General features: G+C 43.9%; 1 protein-coding gene across 2 annotated transcripts; it reads right to left on the minus strand.

The window, feature by feature from the left end:
• Positions 1-2,847: 2,847 nt before the first annotated feature.
• Positions 2,848-23,927, minus strand: unc45b (unc-45 myosin chaperone B). 2 transcript variants are annotated; one of them, XM_061259415.1, is made up of 20 exons: positions 23,592-23,927; positions 22,524-22,685; positions 20,400-20,436; positions 19,951-20,126; positions 18,931-19,020; positions 18,513-18,680; positions 16,373-16,538; positions 15,684-15,854; positions 15,010-15,181; positions 14,187-14,487; positions 13,671-13,765; positions 12,570-12,711; positions 11,588-11,728; positions 10,467-10,594; positions 9,610-9,676; positions 8,435-8,548; positions 6,109-6,224; positions 5,655-5,772; positions 4,953-5,108; positions 2,848-3,471 (listed from the first exon to the last, which is right to left on the minus strand). In XM_061259415.1, exons 2-20 carry the CDS (start codon positions 22,683-22,685, stop codon positions 3,211-3,213), a joined length of 2,781 nt encoding a protein of 926 aa, XP_061115399.1. In that variant the 5' UTR covers positions 23,592-23,927; the 3' UTR covers positions 2,848-3,210. The 2 variants fall into 2 exon arrangements, with proteins under 2 accessions (XP_061115399.1, XP_061115400.1); XM_061259416.1 differs by lacking the exon at positions 23,592-23,927 and adding an exon at positions 23,353-23,461.
• Between the last annotated feature and the right edge of the window lie 1,331 nt (positions 23,928-25,258).

Consider the following 25,258-nt stretch of genomic DNA (forward strand, 5'->3'; position numbering starts at 1 on the left):
TGCTGATTTTCACACACAACAGTTTCAAGAATTTGCAGAGAATAATTAAATTATTCAATTATTTTTCTCAGTTAATCATCACGAATGACCTTGAAACCATAAAAGGCTTTACATGGAAATTTAAACCACACCTCAATTGTGTTTGCAGAGAAATAAATCACAGGGGGTTTGTGCACCTCAGGCAGGCCTTAATAAACCAGTTTACATGTCAGCTTTTGCAGTTCTGGTGAGGGATGTTAAGGCCTTAGCAGACAGTATCAGTACTTATCAGAGAGCTTCCTCTGCCAGAGTTAACTGGGGTAAGAGTGAGGCAGTACAGTGTGGCCAGTGGGGACAGGACATGCCCCCTCAATTACCACAAGGTCTTCAGTGGAACAAAATGGGTTTTAAGCTTCTAGGGGTATATCTGGCAGCAGAGCAGTGGGTTAATAAAAACTGGGAAGGGATGGTCCAGGCTTTTGAGACTAAGCTCTCAAAATGGCTGCTTTCAGAAATGTCTCCACCACTTCCTGGCTGCAATGTGAGTGTGTAGCTCTGTCTCCACCACTCCCTGACTTCAGGCTTTCTTCGATGGCTAGGGAGAAAACAGGGACTGGAAACGCTTAGTCACTCAGACTGCTTGTCAAATGATTGTCTTTGTCACATTTCAATTTAAGATATGTTTTTTCAAGGCTACATGATAACCTCAAAAACAGCCACATTAACACAACAAAACTACTTGTCACCATTTAAATAAATTCTGAAAAAGCTGTCCTACGGTACTACGATGATGATAAAATATAATAATAATAATAATAATAATAATAATAATAATAATAATAATAATAATAATAATAAAAAAGAAATTATTAAAAAAGAAAAATAATAAAAAAGAAATTCTGATGATCAAATTGGCCCTGGTCCATATCTTTGTTGTGCAGGTGGCCATTGAAATTATACTTCCCTCTCGGGTCTTTCACTGCGAACCATTATTTTCTCGCAGTCCCGCTGGCACCCCTCCCCCCACAGGAACTAAACCTTTCTCACAGAATATGGACACTGACACTGAAATTGAACTTGAACGTGCGCACACAGACACACATACACACCCTTTCTCTTTCTCTCGCTTTCTCTCTCTCTCTCTCTCTCTCTCTCACACACAGATAAATGATTTATTTATGTCCACAGAAATACAAGTATGCAATGGACATAAATACTCTCAATGCAATCAGATGTTCTGAGTCAGTTACAGTAGATAAGTGCCTAATTGGCAACCACATTATGCATACACCCTCTCTCTTTCTCTGGTGAATCCCCACATTGAAAAAGGACAGTGGCTTCTCCGGACCCCTGCTCCGCCAATTTCAGGTGAGAGCTTCATGCTACACCCACACCAGCAACCCACACAAGGAACCAGCCAGGGGATGCCAGGGGAACAAGAAGGTGCCAGTCCTGCCCTGACGACAAGGACAGAAAAACCAGCACCACTTGCCACAGATGTGAGAAATACATCTGCAAGGAGCACACTCAAACAATCACATACTGTGACTCATGCATGTGAACACACACACACACACACACATATATACACACACACACACACACACACACTCAGACTCAGACTCACACACACACACTCACTCACACACACATATATACACATACACACACACTCACACACACACTCAGACTCACTCACACACACATACACACATATACACACTCACACACACATATATACACACATACACACACACTCACACACACACTCAGACTCACACACACACATACACTCACACACACACACACACACACATACACTCACACACACATACACACATTCACACACACCCACACATATACACACAGACACACACACACACACACACACACACCATTTTGTCCCAGTTCAATGTTCAATTTGAATGTGTTATTTTGAACACACACACACAATCTTGTTCATGATCATGTTCAATTTGCTATTTTGAACAAAATAAAGTTTGGTTTCATGAAAAATAAAGGACTTTTGACCTTTCTTCTAACATAGATCTATACGGGTCGATTTTGACCTGTAACACCACAGATGTCACTATGGTTACAAATATGAAGTTCTAAAAAACCCACAAGCAATTTATTATAGAAAGTCTTTTTCTAATATTAGTCTATTATAATAATTATTACCTGTTGTCTTCACTATAGGAAATATTTAAACCTTTTTTTAACTGGAAACAAGTGGTCTTGGGACCATAAAAATACAATTTATGACTAAATAATATTGTTAGCTCTGGTTATGAATGCATAGTAAGGTTATAAAAAATAAGTATTTGGTGTTTTGGGCTGAGATAAATCATGGGTCAAATTTGACCCGCAACAAAAAAGGGTGTGGGCAACTTTCTAACACATTAGGAAGGTTAAGCAGCAAGTTCCAAAACCAAAACAAAATAAAAGAGAAAACCCCAAAAAACAATGAATGTCGGTGTGCGTGATTGCTATCCGTATCACACGTTTATTAAAGTAGAGTGAAGAGAGATGGTTTTTAAAAGATCTTTTAGAAGAGTGCAAGGCCACTGTTATCTATGCATTTTCAAACAATTTAACTGTGTCCATTTCCCTTATGTTATATTCCCTGAGCCGGGGTTGTAACAGCCACAAAGTTATAATAATCAGTCATTCCCTCAGGGCATTTGCTCAGAGAAACCTGTGCTCATGCTGCCACACCCTCTCACCCACTCACCCACTCAAAACTCATCCCTGACCCACCTGTCTCAGACATAGGTGTTGTCCCACAAGCACTCAAACACTTCTCTTTTTTTGCAGAGCATACACTTAATTCAACACACACACCTTTCAAAATAAAAAACACCTTCAGAATGAGAAACAAAAATGTCTTTAAATAGTATCCAACACACAGAACAATAGCATATTTTTTTTCAACTATTCAAAGGCCTTCCTAACAAATAAGATAGAAAAGGAAAAAAATAAAAGTAAATACATTTGAGAGCTTATCGCATGTCTTATGGATTTGTGAGTTGCAAAAGACCCATATTTGACTTCACCTATAAAAACATTCAGTCAGTCCAGATCCATTACACTTCCTGTTTTTAAGCGGGCCAATTTCCAGTGGAGATAACGGGCTTTGTGGTCTAACCACGGGGGATCAATTTGATAGGCAGCCGAGTTGTGGTACATTCCAGGAGTGAGGCGGCTGCTGGTTTCAGAGACGCCTCCATTTTAGCTGAATGGCTTGATGATACCAAGGTCCATGGCGGTGGTCAGACAGGAGCGGGCGACATCTATGACCTCCTGCCGCTTCGGGCTGTCCTCCTGCTTACCGATCACCGTCAGGATCTCCAGAATCTCACTCTCGATCAACTTTTTGGCCAGCTCCGGGTCAGCGTTCATCATGTTGTACACAATGACCAGGCCCCTGTGCTGGATCTGAATGTTGTCATGGAGACACAGCCTTTGCAGGATCTCCAGCCACTGGACTGTCTGTGGGGGGTGAGGAGGGCAGAGGAACACTTTGTCACTCATAGCATGTTGGTCTTAACCCTATATTAACCCTGGTGCACAACATCAGCTCAATGGAAGGCAGCAAATGTGCAACCCCCAAGGCTATTTGCATAATGCCAGGCCTAAAATAAGGCAACAACTGTATCATAATCGGGTGAAGACAGGCATTCTTTTTAGAAGATGGAAGGCATTATTTTTCCTCAAAAAATGGGTTATTAAAATAGGGTCAATATTTTTTATACATGATCTAATCTGTGGATATGCCATATTGAGCAGAGGGCTTTGGTGATATTAAGATGAATTAAATGAGTGGACCCTTTCCAAAGAGACTCTTCACCCTCCACATGCAAAAGGTTTGTAAAAATCATACACTGATTAGTGTAAGGGAGCAGGGGTGGGAGACCAAGAGCGACCGGGAAGGGATCACAAAGTTACCAACGATAAGTTGGATAACCACTGAAATAAGGGAGGGATATAATAACAGAAAGCGGGAGAGAGACTCCCTGGCGAAATGCCCACTGAAACAAAACCGGTCAAACAGGATCAGTGCAAATGAGCACTAGATTTTTTTTGTGTGGAAAAAGGGAACCAAGCTCCCCGGCGATTCGCGAAACCAAACTTCCTTGCAGTTCCTCCCACTCACAGGGCCAGGAAGTGACTTCTTGATAAGAGCCATTCATGTAATGTAATGTAATGTAACGTAGATAGCTCTCCACGCAGCTGTCTGTAATCGGCCATGATCTGCCAGACTCTAGAATTTGCAGAGAATAATTTTAAAAAACCTTCCAGTGAGCAGAAATGCCTTGTTAATGAGACAGGTCAGAGGAGAATGGCCAGACTGGTCGAAGCTGACAGCAAGGTGACAGTACCGCAAATAACCAGTGGTTTGCAGAAGAGCATCTCTGAACACACAACGTGTTAAACCTCTAAGTGGATAGGATACAGCAGCAGAAGACCAATACGTCAAAAAAATAAGTTGAATAAATACCGAATAAAGTGCTCACCGAGTGTATATAAAAGTGGCCAGAATTATGTAAAAAAATGTACACAGTACTTATGTTCTCTCTATGTTTCATTTAGTGAAACATACTAATCAACATCTATGATTTTTACAGACCTTTTGCATATGGGTCTTACTTCTGTGGGACCCAAAAACAAAAATGTGTTCTATCCAAAATAAAACGTGAATATACCAGTCTGCCCTAACCCGATATACCAGTCCTGTTTCTGTTGCAATTACATTTTACGTGTGGAGGATGCTTTTATCGGGTGCGACTTTCACGTTTATATAGGGTTGCCACACCTCCAATTTGAGTCTACGACCTTGGACTTCCAAGCCTGGTTCTCTCACCATTATGCTACATTGTCAGCTGCAGTATTAGCTTGGTCTGCACAAACAGCGTCATAAATGGTACCCAGTCCAACTGAAAGTAATGGGGGAGGGAGGGGGGGGCACATACCACCAGGGTGATCTTGGTGCAGAGCTTCTTCTGGGCGGCGGTGAGCATGGCGAGGGCTCCAGCTGCAGCCCTCTGGAGCTTGTCGTCGTCCTCGCTGCACAGGAGAACCAGCAGTTTCAGCTTGTCGTTGCCGTCCTCCATGTACCTCTCCTGAACCTGGTCGGGGCGGTGCATGGTCACACAATGAGAACCGCATTGGGTCCGTAGAACACACATTACATTAATTTGGCAGCAGCCCGTATCATGAAACCAGAACAAGAAAAACACGCTCACAGGCATGTAGCTGCATCCAGCTGTATAACTCCTCCTATTGCCTGGACAGACAGCCGTCTGTCTGTGATATTGAAGTGCTGTGCCTATTGTGTGATGTTGAAGTGCTGTGCCTATTGTGTGATGTTGAAGTGCTGTGCCTATTGTGTGATGTTGAAGTGCTGTGCCTGTTGTGCGATGTTGAAGTGATTTACCTGTTTCGTGATGTTGAAGTGATTTACCTGTTTCGTTAAAGTGTATCGTATTGAAGTGCTGTGCCTTTTAAGCTGTGTGGGCCTCCTGCTTCAGGATATCTGGCCATGTCACAGAACAACTCCAAACAAAGGCAGCATGCCCACAGTCTCACAGTAACAGTGACACTACAGTAAGTGTTCCTATGCAAATTGTCCTATGTTGGCATTGTAGCCAGAGGCTAAATCAGCTGCCGTTCACCTCTTTGCACACCACCAGGTTGCACATGCACTCCGTGGCTGCCTGTCGGATCTGGTCGTGCTCCTCAAACATGTAGTTCTCTATATCCGGCAGAGCCTTCTCCTTCAAAATCTTCACCCTGTAATTCAGTGACAGAGGTCGCTGTTCATTCAATTATCTGTGAAACATAAGAAACTCACCCAAGCCTACTTGCAGTTTTGGGCTTTAAAACCCAGTTTAAAAAATGAGGATGCTTGTTACTAACAGTTATTAACACCAGCCCAGTGTTGTTTAGCTGACAGAAGTTATTATTAACACCAGCCCAGTGTTGTTTATCTGACAGCAGTTATTAACACCAGCCCAGTGTTGTTTAGCTGACAGTAGTTATTAACACCAGCCCAGTGTTGTTTAACTGACAGTAGTTATTAACACCAGTCGAGTGTTTAGCTGAAGGGAGACACTGATCATAACTCACCTCAGTTTGTCATTCAGTCCAGCCAGGTTAGTGAGGCTCATGAGAGCCTCGTAGTTCTGTATACCATCTCTGTCGGGGTGAAGCAAACTGACGAGCGGGCGAACCACTTCATAAATCTGAGTGCATGTGTTTGGGGAAAGGGGTGGAGGGGTATAAGAGGGGAACAAAAGATTATTAAAAGTCTTCATTTAACTGTTGTAATTGTATAATTGTACAGTTGTATACTGAACTGTACAGAAAAAGAGAGAGGGGACAACAGTAGCTACAAATGGCAAGTGAACAAAAAATGTAATTATACTGAAGCAATCTGAATTAAATGGAATTTATTTTGCGTGTAAGTTACCGAGGGTTAACTAAACACAGTGAGTAATAATTCTTTTCAGGTTAAAATCTGTGTGTGTCTGTAATAACTGAGATTAAAGCTATCCCTAAACCATCACGGCACAATGTAAGTCTTGGCTGAGCAGAAGATTCTTTCAGATAGAGGCAGTGCATGAACAGAATGGGAGGTAGCTGGTCCGCTTGTTCATTGAATTTACATACTCTGAAAAGACACTCGTCTACTCATAAATGTACTGAGAAACAGATGTGCAAAAGTCCTGGTTTCGCAATAGCATGAGAAAACAATGACCTAATAACTAGTGAAATATTAGACAGGTTATGCTGTTATTTTAAGGAGGTCCGCCTTAACTATCAACCACTGTGGGAGATGGGGAAGCTCTGAATAGCTGCTGGACTACTGCGCATTCCTACTGCATGAGGCAGACGGCCTGGGAGAGGAAGTAGAGTAAGATTCAGTTCACTGGCACACATTGCTGAGTCAAGTTGAATTTACTTTCTTCTTACATTATACACATGCTCCATGCTCAGCACCACAGTGATATTTCTAAATGTTTCTAAAAATCACCCACAGTTTACGGAATAGATAGTCTGTGCTAAGATCCAGCAACATTCACTCTGCATCCAGGGGTCTGTTTCACAGAGTAGGGTTACTGGGTTCGCTGGATAACTACACTTAGTAAAACCCGGAAGTCTCCCAAATCTGGAACACGGACTGAAGTTAAAAGAGCTGTTCAGGATTTTACTTAGTGCAGTTATCCATCTAACTCAGTAATCTTGCTTTGTGATACAGGTTTGTGGTTGTCTCTCCCACATCCCTGAGAGAGAGAGCTAATCAAATCAAGCTCAAAGGCACTGCAGTGTTATCTGGCCCTTAAAATATAGTACACCATGGCAGATTACCTGACCACAGTGACTGTTAAAAATTGCGAACAACCTTGACAAAGTACAGACTCAAACTACAGCCTGGCCATTGAGACAGGTCCCCACCACAAATCATGGCTACCAGCACTGCTCTCTGAGGGAGCTGCAGGTGAAAAATATAAAAAGACCTGAAATCCGAGGTGTGTGTGTGAGAGAGAAGTTTGACTGTGTGAGGGAGACTGTATGTAAAGCGTGAGAGAAAAGGTGTGTGTATATGTGTGTCCTCGAGCATGTGTGTATGTGTGTGTGTGTGTGTGAGAGAGTGCGTGTATGTGTGTGTATGTGTGTGTGTGTGTGTGTGTGTGAGAGTGTGTGTGTATGTGTGTATATGTGTGTCCTCCAGCGTGTGTGTGTGTGTCCTCGAGCATGTGTGTGTGTGTGCGTATGTGTGTGTGTGTGTGTGGGGTGGGGGGTGTCTGAGGATGTAAAGCTGTTGCTTGTTTGCTGAACTAATCTGAGCATGAAGTGCTTGTGGGCTCCTCTGCAGCTGTTCTCAGGATGTGTCGTTGTAATCCAGTTCATGCGCAGGCATCTCTTCACAAGCAAAACGTGATGATTCACACACAGGTACCTCTCCACAAGCAAACTGTAATGATTCACACAGGCATCTCTCCACAAGCAAACTGTGATGATTGGCCCAGATAAGTGGAGTGGCCCATAACATGTGGTAGCCCTGCCCATTCTCAGTTTAGGATCTCCTGTGTGACCTTACATAACCTCTTCCACACGCTGTTTCCAAACCATGAGAAGAAAGTAAGTGGGGTCAGACAGCATCCTGAACCCAGCTTCCATTACCCACACATACCTGTTTCCTGTGTGTGAGTGTTTGTGCGTGTGTGTGTGTGTATACACTTCTGCTTTCTGCTTGCGGTGCATGAAGAATGCTGCTCTTTGCTGCATGAAACATCATGTAGGCATGGCAAATACTACACACAATAATGAAGTGAATATAGCATAATAAGGTTGATGAGACAGATGAGAGGGAAAGTAGAGACAGGTGTGGCAGGCAGGGAGGGGCTGCAGCCGGAACCTTCTCACTGCTGGAGTAGTCAACATAACCTACCCTTTCTCCAGGGAAGGCCATTTCAGGGTTGGAAACGGCGGCGATTTTGGCCAAGACGTGGGAGGCTCGGATTTTGCCGGCCTCTGTCCCTTCCAGTGCCAGAGGAATGAGTGCCTGTGTGAGAGATTACACTTGTACTTGCAAATTGCTTTGGATTAAACGCGTCTGCCAAATGACACAAATGTAAAATGTTAATTATATTTCAGCCATGCGGGGGAGGAATGCGCAGGTTAGGCAGGTTCTGCAGGAAATCCCCAGGGAAGACCGTGCACAGAGCAACGATCTGAGGGGTTTCTAATTGGACAGCAAACAGCAGCACTGTTGCTGTTTATCCTCATAAATAAACACAACAGCGACAGCTCACCTGACTACACCTCAGCCACTGTCCAAGAACTCCAAGAATCTTTTAACTCTATGCAGGGCAGGCTGCTTTTAGGGATCTTAAACTGGATTTAAAGTCAGATAGAGCTATGCATTTCTCCAGGTCAGGCTCACAGCCTGCTGCTGCCTACCACTCCACCACTGATGGGAAGTTTTTTTAACAAGGCGTCTACTTATAAATACCTCGGAGTCTGGCTGGATGAAAAGCTTACTTTTAAAACACACATTGACAACCTTGTCAAAATGCTAAAGATGAAATTGCTCCCAGAACCTGCCACTTTTTACTATCCCTCATCTGTGCACAAAATTTGGGAAGATAGCATTTAGCTTTTATGCTCCCTGGTCCTGTATATCAAATATCAAACTGGATCAAGCCATCCCTGTGGGCCATTTTAAAAACATTTAAAAAAAGGTCTGCAGCTGTTTTACTTGTATGAATGTGTAATTTGTGCTGTGCTTTTGTATTGTATTGAATTTTATGTTGTAATCTCTGCTTGCTCCTCCCTTGTAAAGAGATAACCATCTCAATGGGACTCACCTGATTAAATAAAGGAGAAATAAATCTAAGTTAATGGGCAAATTATTATTGTTGTGCAGGCAGCTGTTTAATCCTTCAAAGAGTAGGGTTTTTGTAATGTTTTAGAATGTTCTTCAAGGGTTAAATGTGTACGTGATTTCTGGCACCCAGAGTATGGTGGGGGGGGACTTCCGAGCAGGGCCAGAGAGTGGTGCTGGGGATCTGGCGGAGTGGAAAATTACCACAGTGAGACTTTCAAAGACTCAAAGACACTCACTTTACCACCTCCTTGAGCAACAATGGTCCCCCTGTCCTTAGTGTCGTCTGCCAAGGCTAGAAACACCCTGTACGAAAGGAGTAAGATAAACAAATAGCAGCAACATCAGCAGATAATTTTATGGCATAATCAGCAAGTAAATCAGCCTTTTAAGTGAGTCCTTTGTGGAAGAGACTTAGTGACTCCCAGGGCTAGCTTTTTAACCATGTGAAAGGCTGTCTGCCTGCTAGGAGAGATAAAGAAAGATTCTTCTAAACACTTCATACAGAAAGTGGTCGAATAGGAATAAGGATAATAATAAAAGGTTATCTTTAATCACATATCTTTATGTTAACACACATTGTCAATTAAGAATCAATTAAGAAAATTACCCTTACACATGCATAATGTACACATTTCTACACTATTTCCTATTGAGACAGAGGCAGAAGGGTTCATATATTACTGTTACTTGAGCTTCTATGAAGCTATGTGTATATGTTACATAGCTACTTTTGGTTTATGTTCCTGGAAGAGTGTGTGCAAAAGTGTGTGTGTGTGTGTGTGTGTGTGTGTGTGTGTGTGTGTGTGTGTGTGTGTGAGTGACTGGGCAGTTTTTATAGCCCATTTCAGAGACAAACACAGACTTTATCCTGACCGCTCAGTGTCAACCTCTCAATCACAAAGTCCTGAGTCCTCACACAAATGATAAGCGATTCCTTCCGTTGTGCCCGTGTGAGAGTGTGTGCTGCAGGTTCAAATCCCAGGTGGAGGCACAGCCACTACACCCTCCAGCAAAGTTACATAACCTGAAATCCTTCATCAAATGCCTAAATAAACAAATGGTGTTATGTGATTTAACGGATTCTCTCCCTCACCTAGCAAGCATCTCCTTGGTCTGGTCGGTGAGGACGGAGTTGTCCGCTTTGACCATGCAGGTGAGTGCGGAGATGACCCCAGCCTTGAGCAGTCGCTTCACCCTGCTCTGGATGAAGTCCTTCTTGTCCTGAGGGCAGAAGCGTGACACAAATCCACGTCACGTCGAGTGAAGAATGCAGCAGCGACTCTTTTTTTGAAGGGTTCTTAAAATGTGAAGAGCCTGAATTGTAACCATAGTGAGGGGCCTGGTCCACAGGCCCAGGTGATTGGACAAGCCCCTGCTCAGAGATTTCGGGGGGTAGATGGGAGATCTGGCCCAACTGACAAAGCGGGGTGCTTAACTCTGCTCCGGGCTTTTCCAGCAAAAGACGAAGGGGGTAATTATCGCAGCCTCCTGCACCCACCCACCCCCACCTCCCACCCCTGAAACAAGACTAATGTACGCCATTAAATCTACACAGCCCGCCCCTGTAATCTCATGAACAGGGCCATTCATCTCGCACAGGAAGACTGAAGACCGCTCACGCTTCACAACTGCGCCTCTACGCGGGACTAAAGTGAAAGAAAGTCTAGTGTAGCGGCTAAAGACCGGCGGTTGCAGGTTCAACTGGCACAGCCAGTGCACCCTCGAGGGAAGGCACTTAAACAACAGGCTATAATATACAGTACAGCCAGCTGTATGTGTACAGATGTTTACAAAACCTGCCATGCAAGTCAGTCTGGATCTGCAGTAACATAACCTGAATTCCCCCACCCATCTCCAAGAATCATCTAATTGAACCTGAATTGTATCACATGTAGTTTGTCAACCGAAAATGCTCTATATGACCTCCAGTTATCTGCAGGAAATGAATAATATTTGTGCATTTTCCATAGTTACCACAGAACAGAGGAGCAGTTAAACAAAGAGGCTACACATGCTTCCTTCGCCTTTTTCTCCACTTTCTTTCGGTGAAACAATCGGCGTGTGACCTCCAGCCCTTTAAATGGCAGCTGCCTGCACAATCCAAATATGGCCAGAGCTGGGAGAAGGCATAGAATATGTCCTGTATCATGTGCCCTTTCAGAATTACCCAGAATGTAGTTATTTTAGGAGAGAGTGGTGTAAGGCCTAGTTTACCTTAGGGTGCTGTTCAGGAACATGCTGCTTGGAAAACTTTGCCAGTTGAACAAGTTCCGGAATGATCTCCTTCTTTTCGTAGCTGTTGGTGCAGTTGACCAGTGTACATGCCACTGCATATAGGATGGTCTTGTCAGGCGACTGATGAAAGAGAAATTGATATTGGTCATCCTTTTAATAAATCAATTCATGAATTTCATGTGTGATCAGCTGATAACCTGTATGGTTTTATGGCATATGCAGCACATAGTCACTTTTGAATGTACCGTTCATGTTATTTGGTCAACCTATAAGTATCTCAGAACAACTGCTCTGTTTTATTGCCATGCATGTGCCGATGTTTGCAGTCCTCTGGTCACTAAAGAATGTCAGTGACTTTAAACAAAAGAGTCACAGACAAATTGCCAGGCAAGGAGGAGAAAATACATTTCCACGTGTAGACAACCCCGGACAATATCTATGTCGTGGGCCCTGTGGGTAGCCAATCCCTGTAAACCAATATGCATTGTGTTCCCCTTTCATGTCTCATGGCACCTTTGACAGCTCAAACATCTCATGGCTTGTCCTTCACATCCACCTAGTTGAGGACTAACCTTCCAGGTCACAGTCATGTACCTTAGCCACTAGGCTACAGGCCTCTGTTGAGTGGTACTTTGTGCTGTGAGTTCATCATCATGGTTTGCTTCAACCATTGTTGTTATTTGTGATGCTCTACTGGTTTATGAGGTTTCTGTATTCATAATGAAACATAACTTGTTTCTCATTGATATTTTTCATCCTTTAATTGTTCTATTGTCCAGTAATCTTATTTGCTGGAGTAATTTTTTGTTTGAGATACATAATGTTGCTGTAACCCTTGGTCTATGGTTGACCACAGTACTGGGTCATCTGCACAGAGAAATCATTTCACTTCCCCATTTTACTTCGCCTTTTACGATCCCTGTAAAGATAAGTGCGTCATGCGCCCCTGGTCTGACGGCACCTTTGACAGCTCAAACATGGCCCTCAGGGCGGGCTCGTCCTCGACAAAGTCGTCCTTCACATCCGCGTCGTTGGTCAGGTAGGCCAGGCCCTCCACCGCCCACTTCCTGGTCCGCACGTCGATGTTTGGGTTGCACAGCCACCTGCCATGTGCAGAGAAGGAAGGAAATTAGCATCTCAACGTGATATGAACCTGACGCCCAACCCAAAACCGTAAAACAAGAAAGGTTCATCGACACAGGGTGCGAGAAAATCAAACCCCCAAGAGAGACTAAGAGAGAACAACCTATTCAGTCACGTACTGTTGTTGGGGTTTGGGGCTGAATCGAAACTCAAACTTTTACTGTAAAATGTTTGCTATAAGTGATAATTTGCATGTTATCCAATGTCCGGTCACTGCTTCTGACAATTCACAATCTCAATCTCATGTAGGCAACACTTGAATCGTCTCCTCCAATTTGAGTGTTGCCAACATGAGATTGTGAATTTTCAGAAGCAATGTCCGGTCACTGCTTCTGACAATTCACAATCTCATGTTCAAGACAATTCACACCTTTAGCACAATGCTAATTTATACTGTGGGAACCAATCAGACTGTAAACTCACTTTTCAGAAAACAGTATGTGACACTAACACTGTTACAGTACAAAGTATTCCTTTCATTGTGGATTCTGGGGAGGAAATATGTTCTCACATGAAGAGAAATGGTCAGTGACTAAATCTGAATGTAATCCTGGAGCGCACCTGATATTTGCTGGAAATTAGTTGACACCGTAGTTAGCCAATTAGATAGACAAAATTGGCCAGCTAATTTCTAGCAAATGGATGATGCCTTAGTTAGTCCACCATCTAGGGAACTAGGAGTGGTTCTCCTGGAACTAGTAACAAAATGGTTAGTCAACCATTTTGGATACAGTCCTGGACAGGGTCAAAGATCAAAGAACACCCAAGGTCATAAGAACAGGAGGACTGAGGACAGAAAACAAACATTAAGTTCCATTCAGTTTCACAAGGGGCTCAGTCTTCCCGCCATTTCCTCTGTGCTGTATGCCACACCCGCACGCGTGCACGCACACACACCAGGATGATGAGTCATACTTACTTTCTGCACTGTTTAGCAAGTTTCTCCGTGGAGCCCTCTGCAAACTGCCGCATGCTGTAGTCATCTCCCCCCGCAGAGCCCAGTTTACACAGGCCCTGCAGAAGAGCCAGGGCAGGGGGGGTTATATTACCGTTATTACTGCTCATGAGCAGCCATTTTAGAACCAGACTAGGCAGCGCAATTAAGTCATTCATTGACTTAGTTATATTAACAAACAAAATAATATACTGTATGTTTGTAAAGATATCTACTAATTGTATCACTGTTGATTGTTCTCTCCCTCTCTGCCTCAGCTGATGTGTGGTGAGCATTCTGGCATAAAATGGCTGCTGCTGCATCACCCTAGTGGGTGCTGCACATCGGTGGTGGTTGAGGCATTTAGTGAGTTTGCCCTTCACTAAAAACTATTTTTGACAATTCTTCTAAGCAATGTTTGCACACCTCCGTGTTCTAAAGCGGCGACTGAACAACGCAGGCCTCGGATGGACCCAGAAGGCGGGGCCCCGCGTCACTCACCACCAGCGCTCGGATCTTGATTTTTTCGTTCTTGGTTTTTTTGTAGATGTCCTTGAGCAGGGAGACGCCGTTGGTGATGATGAAGGAGGCGCGGCTCATCTTGGTGGAGGCGTGGATGAGCGCCTCCACAGCCACTATTTGGTCCACCTCCCGCTCGGAGCCGCACAGAGCCACCATCATTTCCATAACGCCCTGGTGCCCGGCCAGCGCGTTGCCCACGTCGAAGGGCCCCTGCAGCAGCCCCGACAGCGCATTGATAGCGTGGATGTTCTTGTCCATGTCGTTGGGGTCAAACTTCCCCCTTTTTTTTGGAGAAGGAGAAGGAGAACGGGCGAAGGAGATTGTTTGCATGTTTCCTATCTGTAACCAAGCTACGTACGGCAAAGATGAATTTGCGTGTTTAATCTAAATGCACAAAAGCGTTTGTTTGTTTTTTTAAAATCTTTTTTTACTTTAATTGTTGGGAAAACTAGCTTGACATTCAAATTTGGAAAGCTGTTTATTATCATTCGGATCTTGCAATGAGGAAAATAATTATTATGATGAAGAGCTGTTTTTCTACTTTAATTCTTGGGGGAAAAACTTGGCCTTTTTTGTGGGGAGGAAATTGTACAGTGGAAGTAGACAGAAAAAGGATGTCTGATTTCTTCATATTCAAATTCCAATTTCAATTCAGAAAGCCCCATATATCCTGGAGGAAGGGAATGGTTGCATAGCCTCTTGGCTCTTTCGCCTGAGACAAACAGACAAACAGGCAGGGATAAAATGGAAAGTGAGGATCTCCATTTCAAAAGCGAACTCAGAAAGGTTAACTCGTGCTCACTTGATGTACTCGTCGCAGATGTCCCTGTAGTTGTCTCGCTCGGGGTCACAGCGAAGGTCGTCGTACAGTTTGTTGAGCAGCACACTGGCGATGAGCTGGGTGTTCTCGGTCAGAGGCAGCTGGTCAGGCAGGTCAGGGACCTGACCACACACCTTCAGGATCTTCTTCAGGCCTGTTGCACAGAGAAACAGGAACTGAGAGGAGGCTGTCTTACGCACACACACACACACACACACACACACACACATACGTACACACACACACACATACACATACACCATCAGGATCTTCTTCAGGCCTGTTGCACAGAGACACAGGAACTGAGAGGAAGCTGCCTTACACACACACACACACACACACACACATACGTACGCACACACACACACACACACACACATACACATACACCATCAGGATCTTCTTCAGGCCTGTTGCACAGAGACACAGGAACTGAGAGGAAGCTGCCTTACACACACACACACACACACACACACACACGTACACACACTCATGCATGCATTTATTTATTCACAAGTCACTTTGAGCCTCTTTCGAGGGAGCACGGGCGTAGCACTGAGGTGAGGGGCGCTGATCCAAGGGTTGGATCAGTGAGGTATATTAGTGCGTTGCATCGGTGTGGTGTATCAGTGTGTTATACGAGCAGATTCACTGACCATGGTCGATGGTAAAGAGGGTCTTGGAGTGGTCGGACTCCCTCTTGTCCTTTCTAGGCACGTTCTTGGTCAGCAGGTTGAGGGCCTGGTCCCGCCCGTGTCCCGACACCTTCTTACTGCTGATCATCTCCAGCAGAGCCAGCAGGATGGTCTTCAGGTCGCGACTTGAGTCTGCGGTTTGGGGATATTGTTGCACCATTATGGCAACGTCACCGTGACGTTAGAGCGAGAGAAAAGGTTAGATAAGGGGAAGTATCATTTGCCAAGAGCTATGAACCTCAAGTCCGGTTCACATGATAAATATAGGCCAAGTCAGGAAGTATGTCAAATTTGAAGCATGGTGTGACACAAAATTTATATTAACAATAGTTAAACTACAGCACCAAGATAACTAAAAATGCAATGTGACAGTCCAAGATGAAAATACAAGGCACAAGGAAAATCTTTAGCTGCAGCACTATGCTCCAAATATTTAGCTGGCAGATTCTCGTCTCTGCTGCCCCGGAAATGGAAACAGAACGGAAACGGAATGGAAGCTGGCTGGCATGGGCCGCTGAATCGCCGTGGGAACACAATGGCCGAACCCTGCACACGGACCTCCTTACGGTTCCCCGACTGAACGGCGGGAACGGAGAATTCCCGCACCCCCCAATCCCACGCCCCGACCCCCACCCACCCCGCTTGCGTACCCAGGACGAGTGCCTCCTCTTTTCCGTACAGCCTCTTGTCACTCCCGGAGAGGGAGTCGTAGGTGCATTGGAAGAGGTTGCAGGTTGCCAGGGCGATCTCTTCGTTGTCCACGGCCATGATGCTGCACAGTTTATCGATTCCGATCAGGTGGATGATGGCTGTGGCCTGTGACCCGAGAGAGCATAAAACACACAGTTTATTGATTCCCATCAGGTGGATGATGGCTGTGGCCTCTCTCGCAGCTCTCTGACTGTAATGTGGGTGCCCTGTGTCAAAATGAAACTGCGTGTGAAAACTCTGTGTGCCAGTAAATCTGAACAAACCACAATGGAAACATGATAAATCTGAGCATATGATTCATATATGTTGGCAAATAATAACTCCGCAGTAGAACAAAGAGTGTGCCACCTAAAGTGTTTTTTTTTTTTGCATTCAAGATTCCTAGGTCTGCACTTTGCTAAACAATGTGTGCATTTTCCTTTTTTGATTTTAAATCTGTGCTTATGAACATACTCTACATAAACAGAACAAAGACATTTTCTCTCTCTCACATCTGGTGCCCTTTGTTTGGAAATCTAGAGACCCTGTGAAAATGCGGTCAGCCTGGCTCAGAGCAGGAAATGACTACTACAGGGTCCAGAAAACAGGTTCCTTTGTTTCTATTTGTCTGGTTTTGGGGAGGGAGGGGAAGGGTGTTGTAAATAGTGTAGGAAAAATTCACAGAACAAGATGTTCTGGCCTCATGTTAAGACAATAAATCACCTGTTTTAAAACAATCAATCACAAATCAAAATCAGACCAAACCATCAAGTTGAGCAAGTTGGTTCCTCCAAAACTCTCAAAGCTTCATGCCAAAAAGTATACCAATATGTATGCAGCCTATAATCAATGTATATCACATGTATGCTGCCTATTTACTCATATAATCAATATGTAATCCAATTAACCTATATCATTAAATCTTATGGAAACGCAAGAAACCACAGTGTCAACTGTAGAATATGTAATCCAATGAACCTATGTCATTCATTACAGATGAGCTTATGGAAATGCAAGAAACCACCATTTACATTACATTACATTATTGGCATTTGGCAGACGCTCTTATCCAGAGCGACGTACAACAAAGTGCATACCCATAACCAGGGATAAGTTCGCTGAAAGACCCTAGAGGTAAGTACAATTTCAACTGCTACCTGTACAACAAAGATAAGGACAAGGGGCTTTTTTTTTTTTTTTTTTTTTTTTTACAAACAAACAAACAGAGCAAAAGTCACCAAAGTTAACTATCCAAACACTGCTTCCCTAGCCAACTAAAAATACCGATACACAAAGCAAGTCACAGAGACAACAATTAAGGTTCACAGGGAGGTAGGGAGGGATGGGGACTTTAATCAATTGTTAAAGTACGATTAAGTATGCCTATATATTTTCAAACTGATTAACTGATCATTTGTGCTAGAAATATAGTGACCCATATGTAACCTGAATTGAATGAAATAATGTATATGCTTAAGAAAAGATGGAAAATACCGGATAACACCATGTTTTGCATGATTCATTTTTTATGATTCCTCTTTGTTAGACAACTGCTTGCAGGGCAGGATGCCTGGCATTGTGGGGGTGGGCTATCGATGTCAAGGACAGTTCACGTATGAACCGTGCAGGACAGGAAGTCTCGTGTGCTGCAAACTTTGGCAGTTTGCAGAACAGTTTGTATGGCTGTACGATGTGATGAGAACAAATTACTTTCTTAAGAACGGCTGACAAAACAAAACTTGATTTAAGTTTTGGCAATTATTTTTTAAGAGCAAGCTCACAAAACAAACGTCATGTTTAAAGAAAACAAGACAGAGACTGTGCTGCCGTGGTGTCTTTTCCATCGTGAAGTTGTTTTTTGACAAATTAGAGATTTTTGCATTTTATGGTTTTATTGTGATTGAATTAGTTTCTATAAAAATTTTTCTTGGTTTTTAAGAAGCTTCTTTTAGAAACATTGTTCTGAATGGAAGGTTATTGTTCGTTTATGTTTACATAAATGGGAGTTAAAAATCAATCTCTCTCCCTCTCTCTCTCCCCCTTCTCTCCCCTCTCCCTCTCCCGTCTCTCTCTCTCCCCCCCTCTTTCTCTCTCTCTCACCCGTGCTCTGTGACCTGTGCACATTCCAGACAGGGTGCGGATGGCTGCCAGGATCATCGCTGGCTTTCCCGTCTCGATGAGCTGCTGCAGCAGCGGCACGCCGTTGTTCTGGAAGATTCTCTCTGACCCCGCGTCCTCCCGGGCCAGAACTATCAGATTATTGGCAGCCTGGAGTGACAGGGCAGGCACAGAGTGTTAAACCAGTAACAATCATGATCTTGGTGGGAAAAACAGGCATTGCTGCCTTGTCAAAAATAACAATAAAATAAAACCCAAATTAGAACAGATCTTTTTCTGTCGGTTTCTACTTCGTGTGCCAGTTAGAGAGTCAACAAAATGGAGGGCTAGTGCAAAATGGAGCCGGGTATGTGCAAATCGAACGAACACCAGCCAAATACGGGTGCGGTTTCCTGCCAACCTTTTCTTTCTTGTCTTTATCCATCTCGTCATCGAGCAAGATTTCAAACATGCTTTGAACCCTTGAGTCTGTGGAAAATGTTGTCTTCAGCTGCAGGGACATGGGAGATTTGTCATCAGTGAGGAACATACTATTATTACTATTATACTATTATAGTAATTATAGTAACTATTATTAATACTACTATGTGGGTGCAATGGCGAGCACAGGTTCTGCCTGTTTTGCTCTGAGTGTGCAATCACCCTTGTTTTTTTTAACCTGTACATAGACATGCTATGGTGTCACAAGGGCACTGCACTGACATAGTGTATACATCACTGTTTACACTCTGTCATAAAACACTTAAAAAACACTTTAAAAGGGCACCACATAATACACTTACGCTTACTACAGACACACAAATGTAAACAGGCAACACGTGTACTCCATTCATGCATGTGTCTGTGTGTTTCTGAGAGTGAAAGTGTGGTGGTTGTTGGGTTGAGCTGTGTGTGTCTGTGTGGTGTTAAAAATTATGTAAAATGTTGTACGTGAAGTCAGCGTGTGTGTGTGTGTGTGTGTGTGTGAGTGTATACACTTATATAGGATTAGATGCTATGTATTTTAAAATATATGGCAGGTGGTCTTAATTTTTTTTTATATGAAAAATTCTACAGGTCCAGGACCATCTGCTGAGATAGATGTCATCATGAACGCCAGTAAGTACCAAGATATTTCCATCACAAAACAATGCACCACCCCCCGCCTCCCAATAAGCTTATAATATTTCCATTTTCATTAAAAAAATTAACTTTTGAAATTATGATTATCTGCTTATATAAGTACACATATCATATAATGAATGATTACACATGATTACACAGAAATTACACATTTTAAAGCGTTTATAATCATGAAAAAAAACGTGTTTAAGCAGGTTGTTTTAATGTTGTGGCTGATCGGTGTATATGCGTATATTCATGAATAATGGTTGTGATGCTAACACTAGCCGTCTGCGACAGGTGACCCCTGACCCCTGACCTTCTGCTGGATCTCAGCTCCCAGCCTCCTCAGAGTCTCCAGGAAGGTCTTGTTCTTGGGCTCGATGGTGGCACATCTCTGCACGTCTTTGAAGGCCATGTCCAGCTTCCCCAGCCTCTCCAGGGCCAGGCACCTCCGGTACAGGGCTTTGAGGTCTGAGGCGTCCACGTCGATGGCTGCTCACGGGAGAAAAGCGGAAACCGGGAGTCAGACGGCGCCGTGTTAACGCGGCGGGCCTCCACAACACCTGGGCCAGTTTAAAGATGCTACCGCTGCAATTGAGTTTAAGTCTGCGAGGGGCTTTGGGACACAGACACAGCGACACCTCACAGGAAAGCGGGAAAACTGGAAAATGCAGGCACTGGATACCCCTCTCCCTAAAGGACCCAGGTGGAAAAACTGCCTAGTGTGGTCGTACTGGGGTTTGGGTTTTATACTGTTATACCCACCTCTGGAAGCATCTGAAGCAGCCTTCACATAATTCTCCTGAAAAAAGAGAGAAACAGGGTGTGTTTTGAGAGAGGGAAAGAGGGGGATGAGAGAGGAATAGAGATGGGGAAATAAGAAAGGGATAGAGAGGGGAAAAGAGAAGCAGGCATTAATGAAAGTATTGTGAGAGTACTGTGAGAGAAAAGGGAAAGAGCGTGCTCAGAGGATCTGCAGCAAAATCAGGTTTTTTATCAGGTTATTTGGGAGATATCCAATGTTGCCTTTCCTCTGTCATATGAGAGATGTGAAATCTGATCCAATCGCAATTATTGACACAACATAAATACAATTGTGCAAATTAGGCATGGAGCTTCACGGCCATCAATGGAATCAGACACCTCATGATTGCATGCCTATGAGTGTGTGTGTATGTGCCCCTATGAGTGTGCGTGTGTATGTGTGCCTATGAGTGTGCGTGTGTGTGTGCCTATGTGCACCTGTGTGTGTGTATGTGTGCCTATGAGTGTGTGTGTGTGAGCGAGTGTGCCTATGTCTACCTGTGCGTGTGCCTGTGTGTGGACGTGCCTATGAGTCTGTGTGTTTGAGTCTGTGTGTGTGTGTGTGTGTGTGTGTGTTTGAATCTGTGTGTGTGTGTGTGTGTGTGTGTGTGTGTGTGTTTGAGTCTGTGTGTGTGTGTGTGTTTGAGTCTGTGTGTGTGTGTGTGTGTGTGTGTGTGTGTGCGTGTGTTTGAGTCTGTGTGTGTGTGTGTGTGTGTTTCAGTCTGTGTGTGTGTGTGTGTGTTTGAGTTTGTGTGTGTGAGTCTGTGTGTGTGTCGAGGCCACCAGTGAAAATGCTTCTATTTTGCATTCCTTACTAATTTAATACATATGTTTTCATTTCTAACTATATTATCAGCATAACTATTTGAGTGAAAAGTTGAATCTGTGAAAAATCTACATGAATGTGGTATTTGGTATGTCCCAGTTTTAACAGCAATGTGCACTCAAGCTGGCACGGACTCCTGCTGATCCATGTTATCCCAGCATTACCGGGTATATGTTCCAAAGAGCATCTTGTGATGTTACTGAATGCTTAGCTTTTGTCTTCAAGTGCCCCCATAAATGTTCAATGGGGTTGAGGTCAGGTGATTGTGCCGCACTCCTTTCTCTTCTTTGGTCTTCAAGTTTTTCTTGCGTAGCTTTGCAGTAAATTAAATTTCTTTTAAAATTAAAAATCCTAAAACTTCTTTCAAAATCCTAAAACTTTCTGTTTGTTTCCATGATTACATGAAAAATACCTCCCAGATTTTCAATGTGGTCTCAGACTTTCGGAACCTACGTGTGTGTGTGTGTGTGTGTGTGTGTGTGCCCGTGTGTGCATCTGTGTGTGCATGTGTGTGCCCGTGTGTGTGTATGTGTGTGTGTGTGTGTGTGTGTGTGTGCGCATCTGTGTGTGCCCGTGTGTGCCCGTGTATGTGTGTGCCATGTGTGTGTGTGTGCCTGTGTGTGTGTATGTGTGTGTGCGTGTGTGTGTGTGCCTGTATGTGTGTATATGTGTGTGTGTGTGCCCGTGTGTGCCCGTGTATGTGTGTGCCGTGTGTGTGTGTGTGCCTGTGTGTGTGTATGTGTGTGTGCGTGTGTGTGTGTGCCTGTATGTGTGTATATGTGTGTGTGTGTGTGCCCGTGTGTGTGTGTGTGTGTGCGCCTGTGTGTGTGTGTGCGCGTGTGTGTGTATGTGTGTGCCGTGTGTGTGCGTGTGTGTGTGTGTATGTGTGTGTGCGTGTGTGTGCAGGTGTGTGCATGTGTGTGTGTGTGTGTGTGCGTGTGTGTGCAGGTGTGTGCCTGTGTGTGTGTGTGTGTGTGCCCGTATGTGTGTGTATATGTGTGTTTGTGTGCCCGTATGTGTGTGTGTAGATGTGTGTTTGTGTGCCCGTGTGTGTGTGCCTGTATGTGTGTATATATGTGTGTGCGTGTGTGTGCGCCTGTGTGTGTGCATGTGTGTGTGTGTGTGGGTGTGTGTGCCTGTGTATGTGCGTGTGTGTGTGTGTGTGCCTGTGTGTGTGTGTCTGTGTGTGTGTGCCTGTGTGTGTGTGTGCCTGTGTGTGTGTGTGTGTGTGTGTACACTTCATAGTTCTGTGGCGTTACCTGTTTCAGGTAGCAGGCTGATCTGTTCCGGTGGAGGACAGCTAGCACATTCTTGTCCTTGCAGGTCTTCATGGCGTTGGTGTAACATTCAATGGCCTTGTCAACTTCACCAGCCTGGAAGCATTTATTCCCCTCATCTTTTAACTGGATTGGGTCACCCATCTGGAGAAAAAATAGTCATTAAAACAAACCCAGACACACACATATACATGCAAACACAGACACACACATTATACACACACAAACATCGATAGACACAAACACACACGCACACTCACAAAGTACAGTTATAATGTAGCACATGCAGGCACACAGATAAACACAACAACCGCAGACACATAACACTCATTGGCGTGAACAATCACGTGATTGTATGGAAATCCCCAAACACTGATGCAACTCATTCACAAAAGGCCCCATTCAGAATCACAGTTATCACGCCTTAATGTCAACTGAATTAATGAGTCAACAATGCTGAGTTGGTATGTGTAACTTTTACATTGTTGAATCAACAAAATCTTTTAATTTTTGCCAAATTGATGTGGGAAAAATTGTAATTAAAACAAACAAGCCCCAGCACACACACATATACATGCAAACACACACACACACACACAATACTGCAGAATTAAAGAAGTCAGAATTCAATTGCAGAATTAGGCAGACCCAAATTGACCGTCACCATTCTAGTAACTTTCAAAGTTGTGCATTTGTGGAAATAATATCAGTTCTGCAAACTGCCTGCACTAGATTACACAAAACAAGTCAGTAAGCCAGGAAAAACATAAAAATAGAAACATTTCTGTGAGTCCTTTTCATTCATTCCTACCCTTCTGCCTGTGTCCTCTTGAGCAAATGACCGGCCACATGTTATCTCAGGCTTTAAGTCTCTCACATTCCCTCCTTATTTGGGCAACAGTTTGTGCCCCTGCAGAGGCCTGTTACTGACAAGGACCTGTGTGAGACATGTGGTTGTTCCCCTCCACCACCCACCCTCCTTTTCAAAAACCCCTGGGAAGCACGCATGGAAGTGCAGGCACAGCACCGCATGAGTACAGTACCACTCACCTCTGAGCCTGTGGTGTGGCCTTCTCTTCACTTCAGTGTGGGGGTTTGTGTCCCCTGTTGTCTGGCTTCTCTTCACTTCAGTGTGGGGGTTTGTGTCCCCTCTTGTCTGGCTTCTCTTCAGTTCAGTGTGGGGGTTTGTGTCCCCTCTTGTCTGGCTTCTCTTCACTTCAGTGTGGGGTTTTGTGTCCCCTCTTGTCTGGCTTCTCTTCACTTCAGTGTCGGGTGTTGTGTCCCCTCTTGTCTGGCTTCTCTTCAGTTCAGTGTGGGGTTTTGCTTGCGGCCGTGGTGTAGCTAAACTCTTGTCCTGGCCTGACTGAACACAATGGACAATATATATAAACCTCACTGATATGGGGGAAAGCCAAGGGGTGGGAAATCTCTCCCCAAATGTGTGTGTGTGTGTGTGTGGAGGGTGCATTATGTGTTTGGGGGGGGGGGGGGGGGTGTTTACCCAGCACAGAGGTTGGATTAAAGAAATACTTTAAAAGGCAACTCAGAAAGTTCCCTCACCAACCATGACACTGAATGTAAACCTCAAAAGATCTAACTTAGTAAGTAACATTCCAACAAGTATGATGACACAAATGCCCCCCCCCCCCATTTTTTTGTCAAAATGGTTTGGCCCACGGTGAAGTCTATTTCAGGGATGTATGTGTGACAGCTGAAAACTTGGTTGGGGGCTAGGTGTGTGTGTGTGGGGGGGGGGGGGGTTGTAGACATCTGATGACAGCTGGGTCTGTATCTAGAAGCTCTGGTAAGTTCTAGAAAGAGGAGACAGAGATACCTGGATGTGTGTATGCTGGGGGGGGGGAGGTCTCATGGATGTCATGTGTCCAAGCAGCCCCAAACCTGTTCCAGCCCTTGGCACATATTCATATACACATAACCAGTAAAATGTCACATTATACATTTTCATTTTTATAATTCAAAATCAAATAAAAAAATCTAATTTCACATACAGTATAGAGCGCATGTCATAGAGCACTCTATGTGCTTTACGCAAGCCGCTCAGTAATAAAAACGGTAAATGTGTTTCTTTCACTCCTATTATTAGATATTTGTTTTGTTCTTTGTTTTAGGAAGTTCAACCACTTCCTGTTGCTTCCTCAGTCTCAGTCTCTCCCTCCAGAAACTGCTGACGTGTGCGCACACCTCCTACGCACGTCGCCACATTGTAACATATAACAGATTATGTGTATATTAATCGTCGCAAGCAAATACACTTTTATGTATTTTATCAGACCTATGTGTGTAGCTACCAAATTAGCTCGTCTGTTAATCTGTCGCTATACGTTCACTGGTTCTAAAATATGATAAGTATCTTGGACAATACGGGGGGCTATTTAACTTCCTCAATTGTCTGTTGCTTCACGCCACAAAATCATTTTGCTAATGCATGTGCACACCTCCTACACCCAAGGTACTTCCCAAGTAGTTTTAATACAATCCAAAGATCACAAAAAATGTAACATGAAATTTTGCATGTGATTTGATTTGTGATTTGCAAAACTATTTTTATGTGTTCGGTGAGACTGGAAAGTGGTAGCTACTTTATTCATTTTTATATTAACTAGGTTCCATTCTGAGTTTGTTTTCAATCAAATTTTAACGAATATTGATATAAAAAAATGATTAAATGTTAAAACGGCTTGCCATAGGTATCATTC

This window comes from Conger conger, chromosome 11 (genome assembly GCF_963514075.1).
Source record: "Conger conger chromosome 11, fConCon1.1, whole genome shotgun sequence".
In the NCBI taxonomy this organism is placed as follows: Eukaryota; Metazoa; Chordata; class Actinopteri; order Anguilliformes; family Congridae; genus Conger; species Conger conger.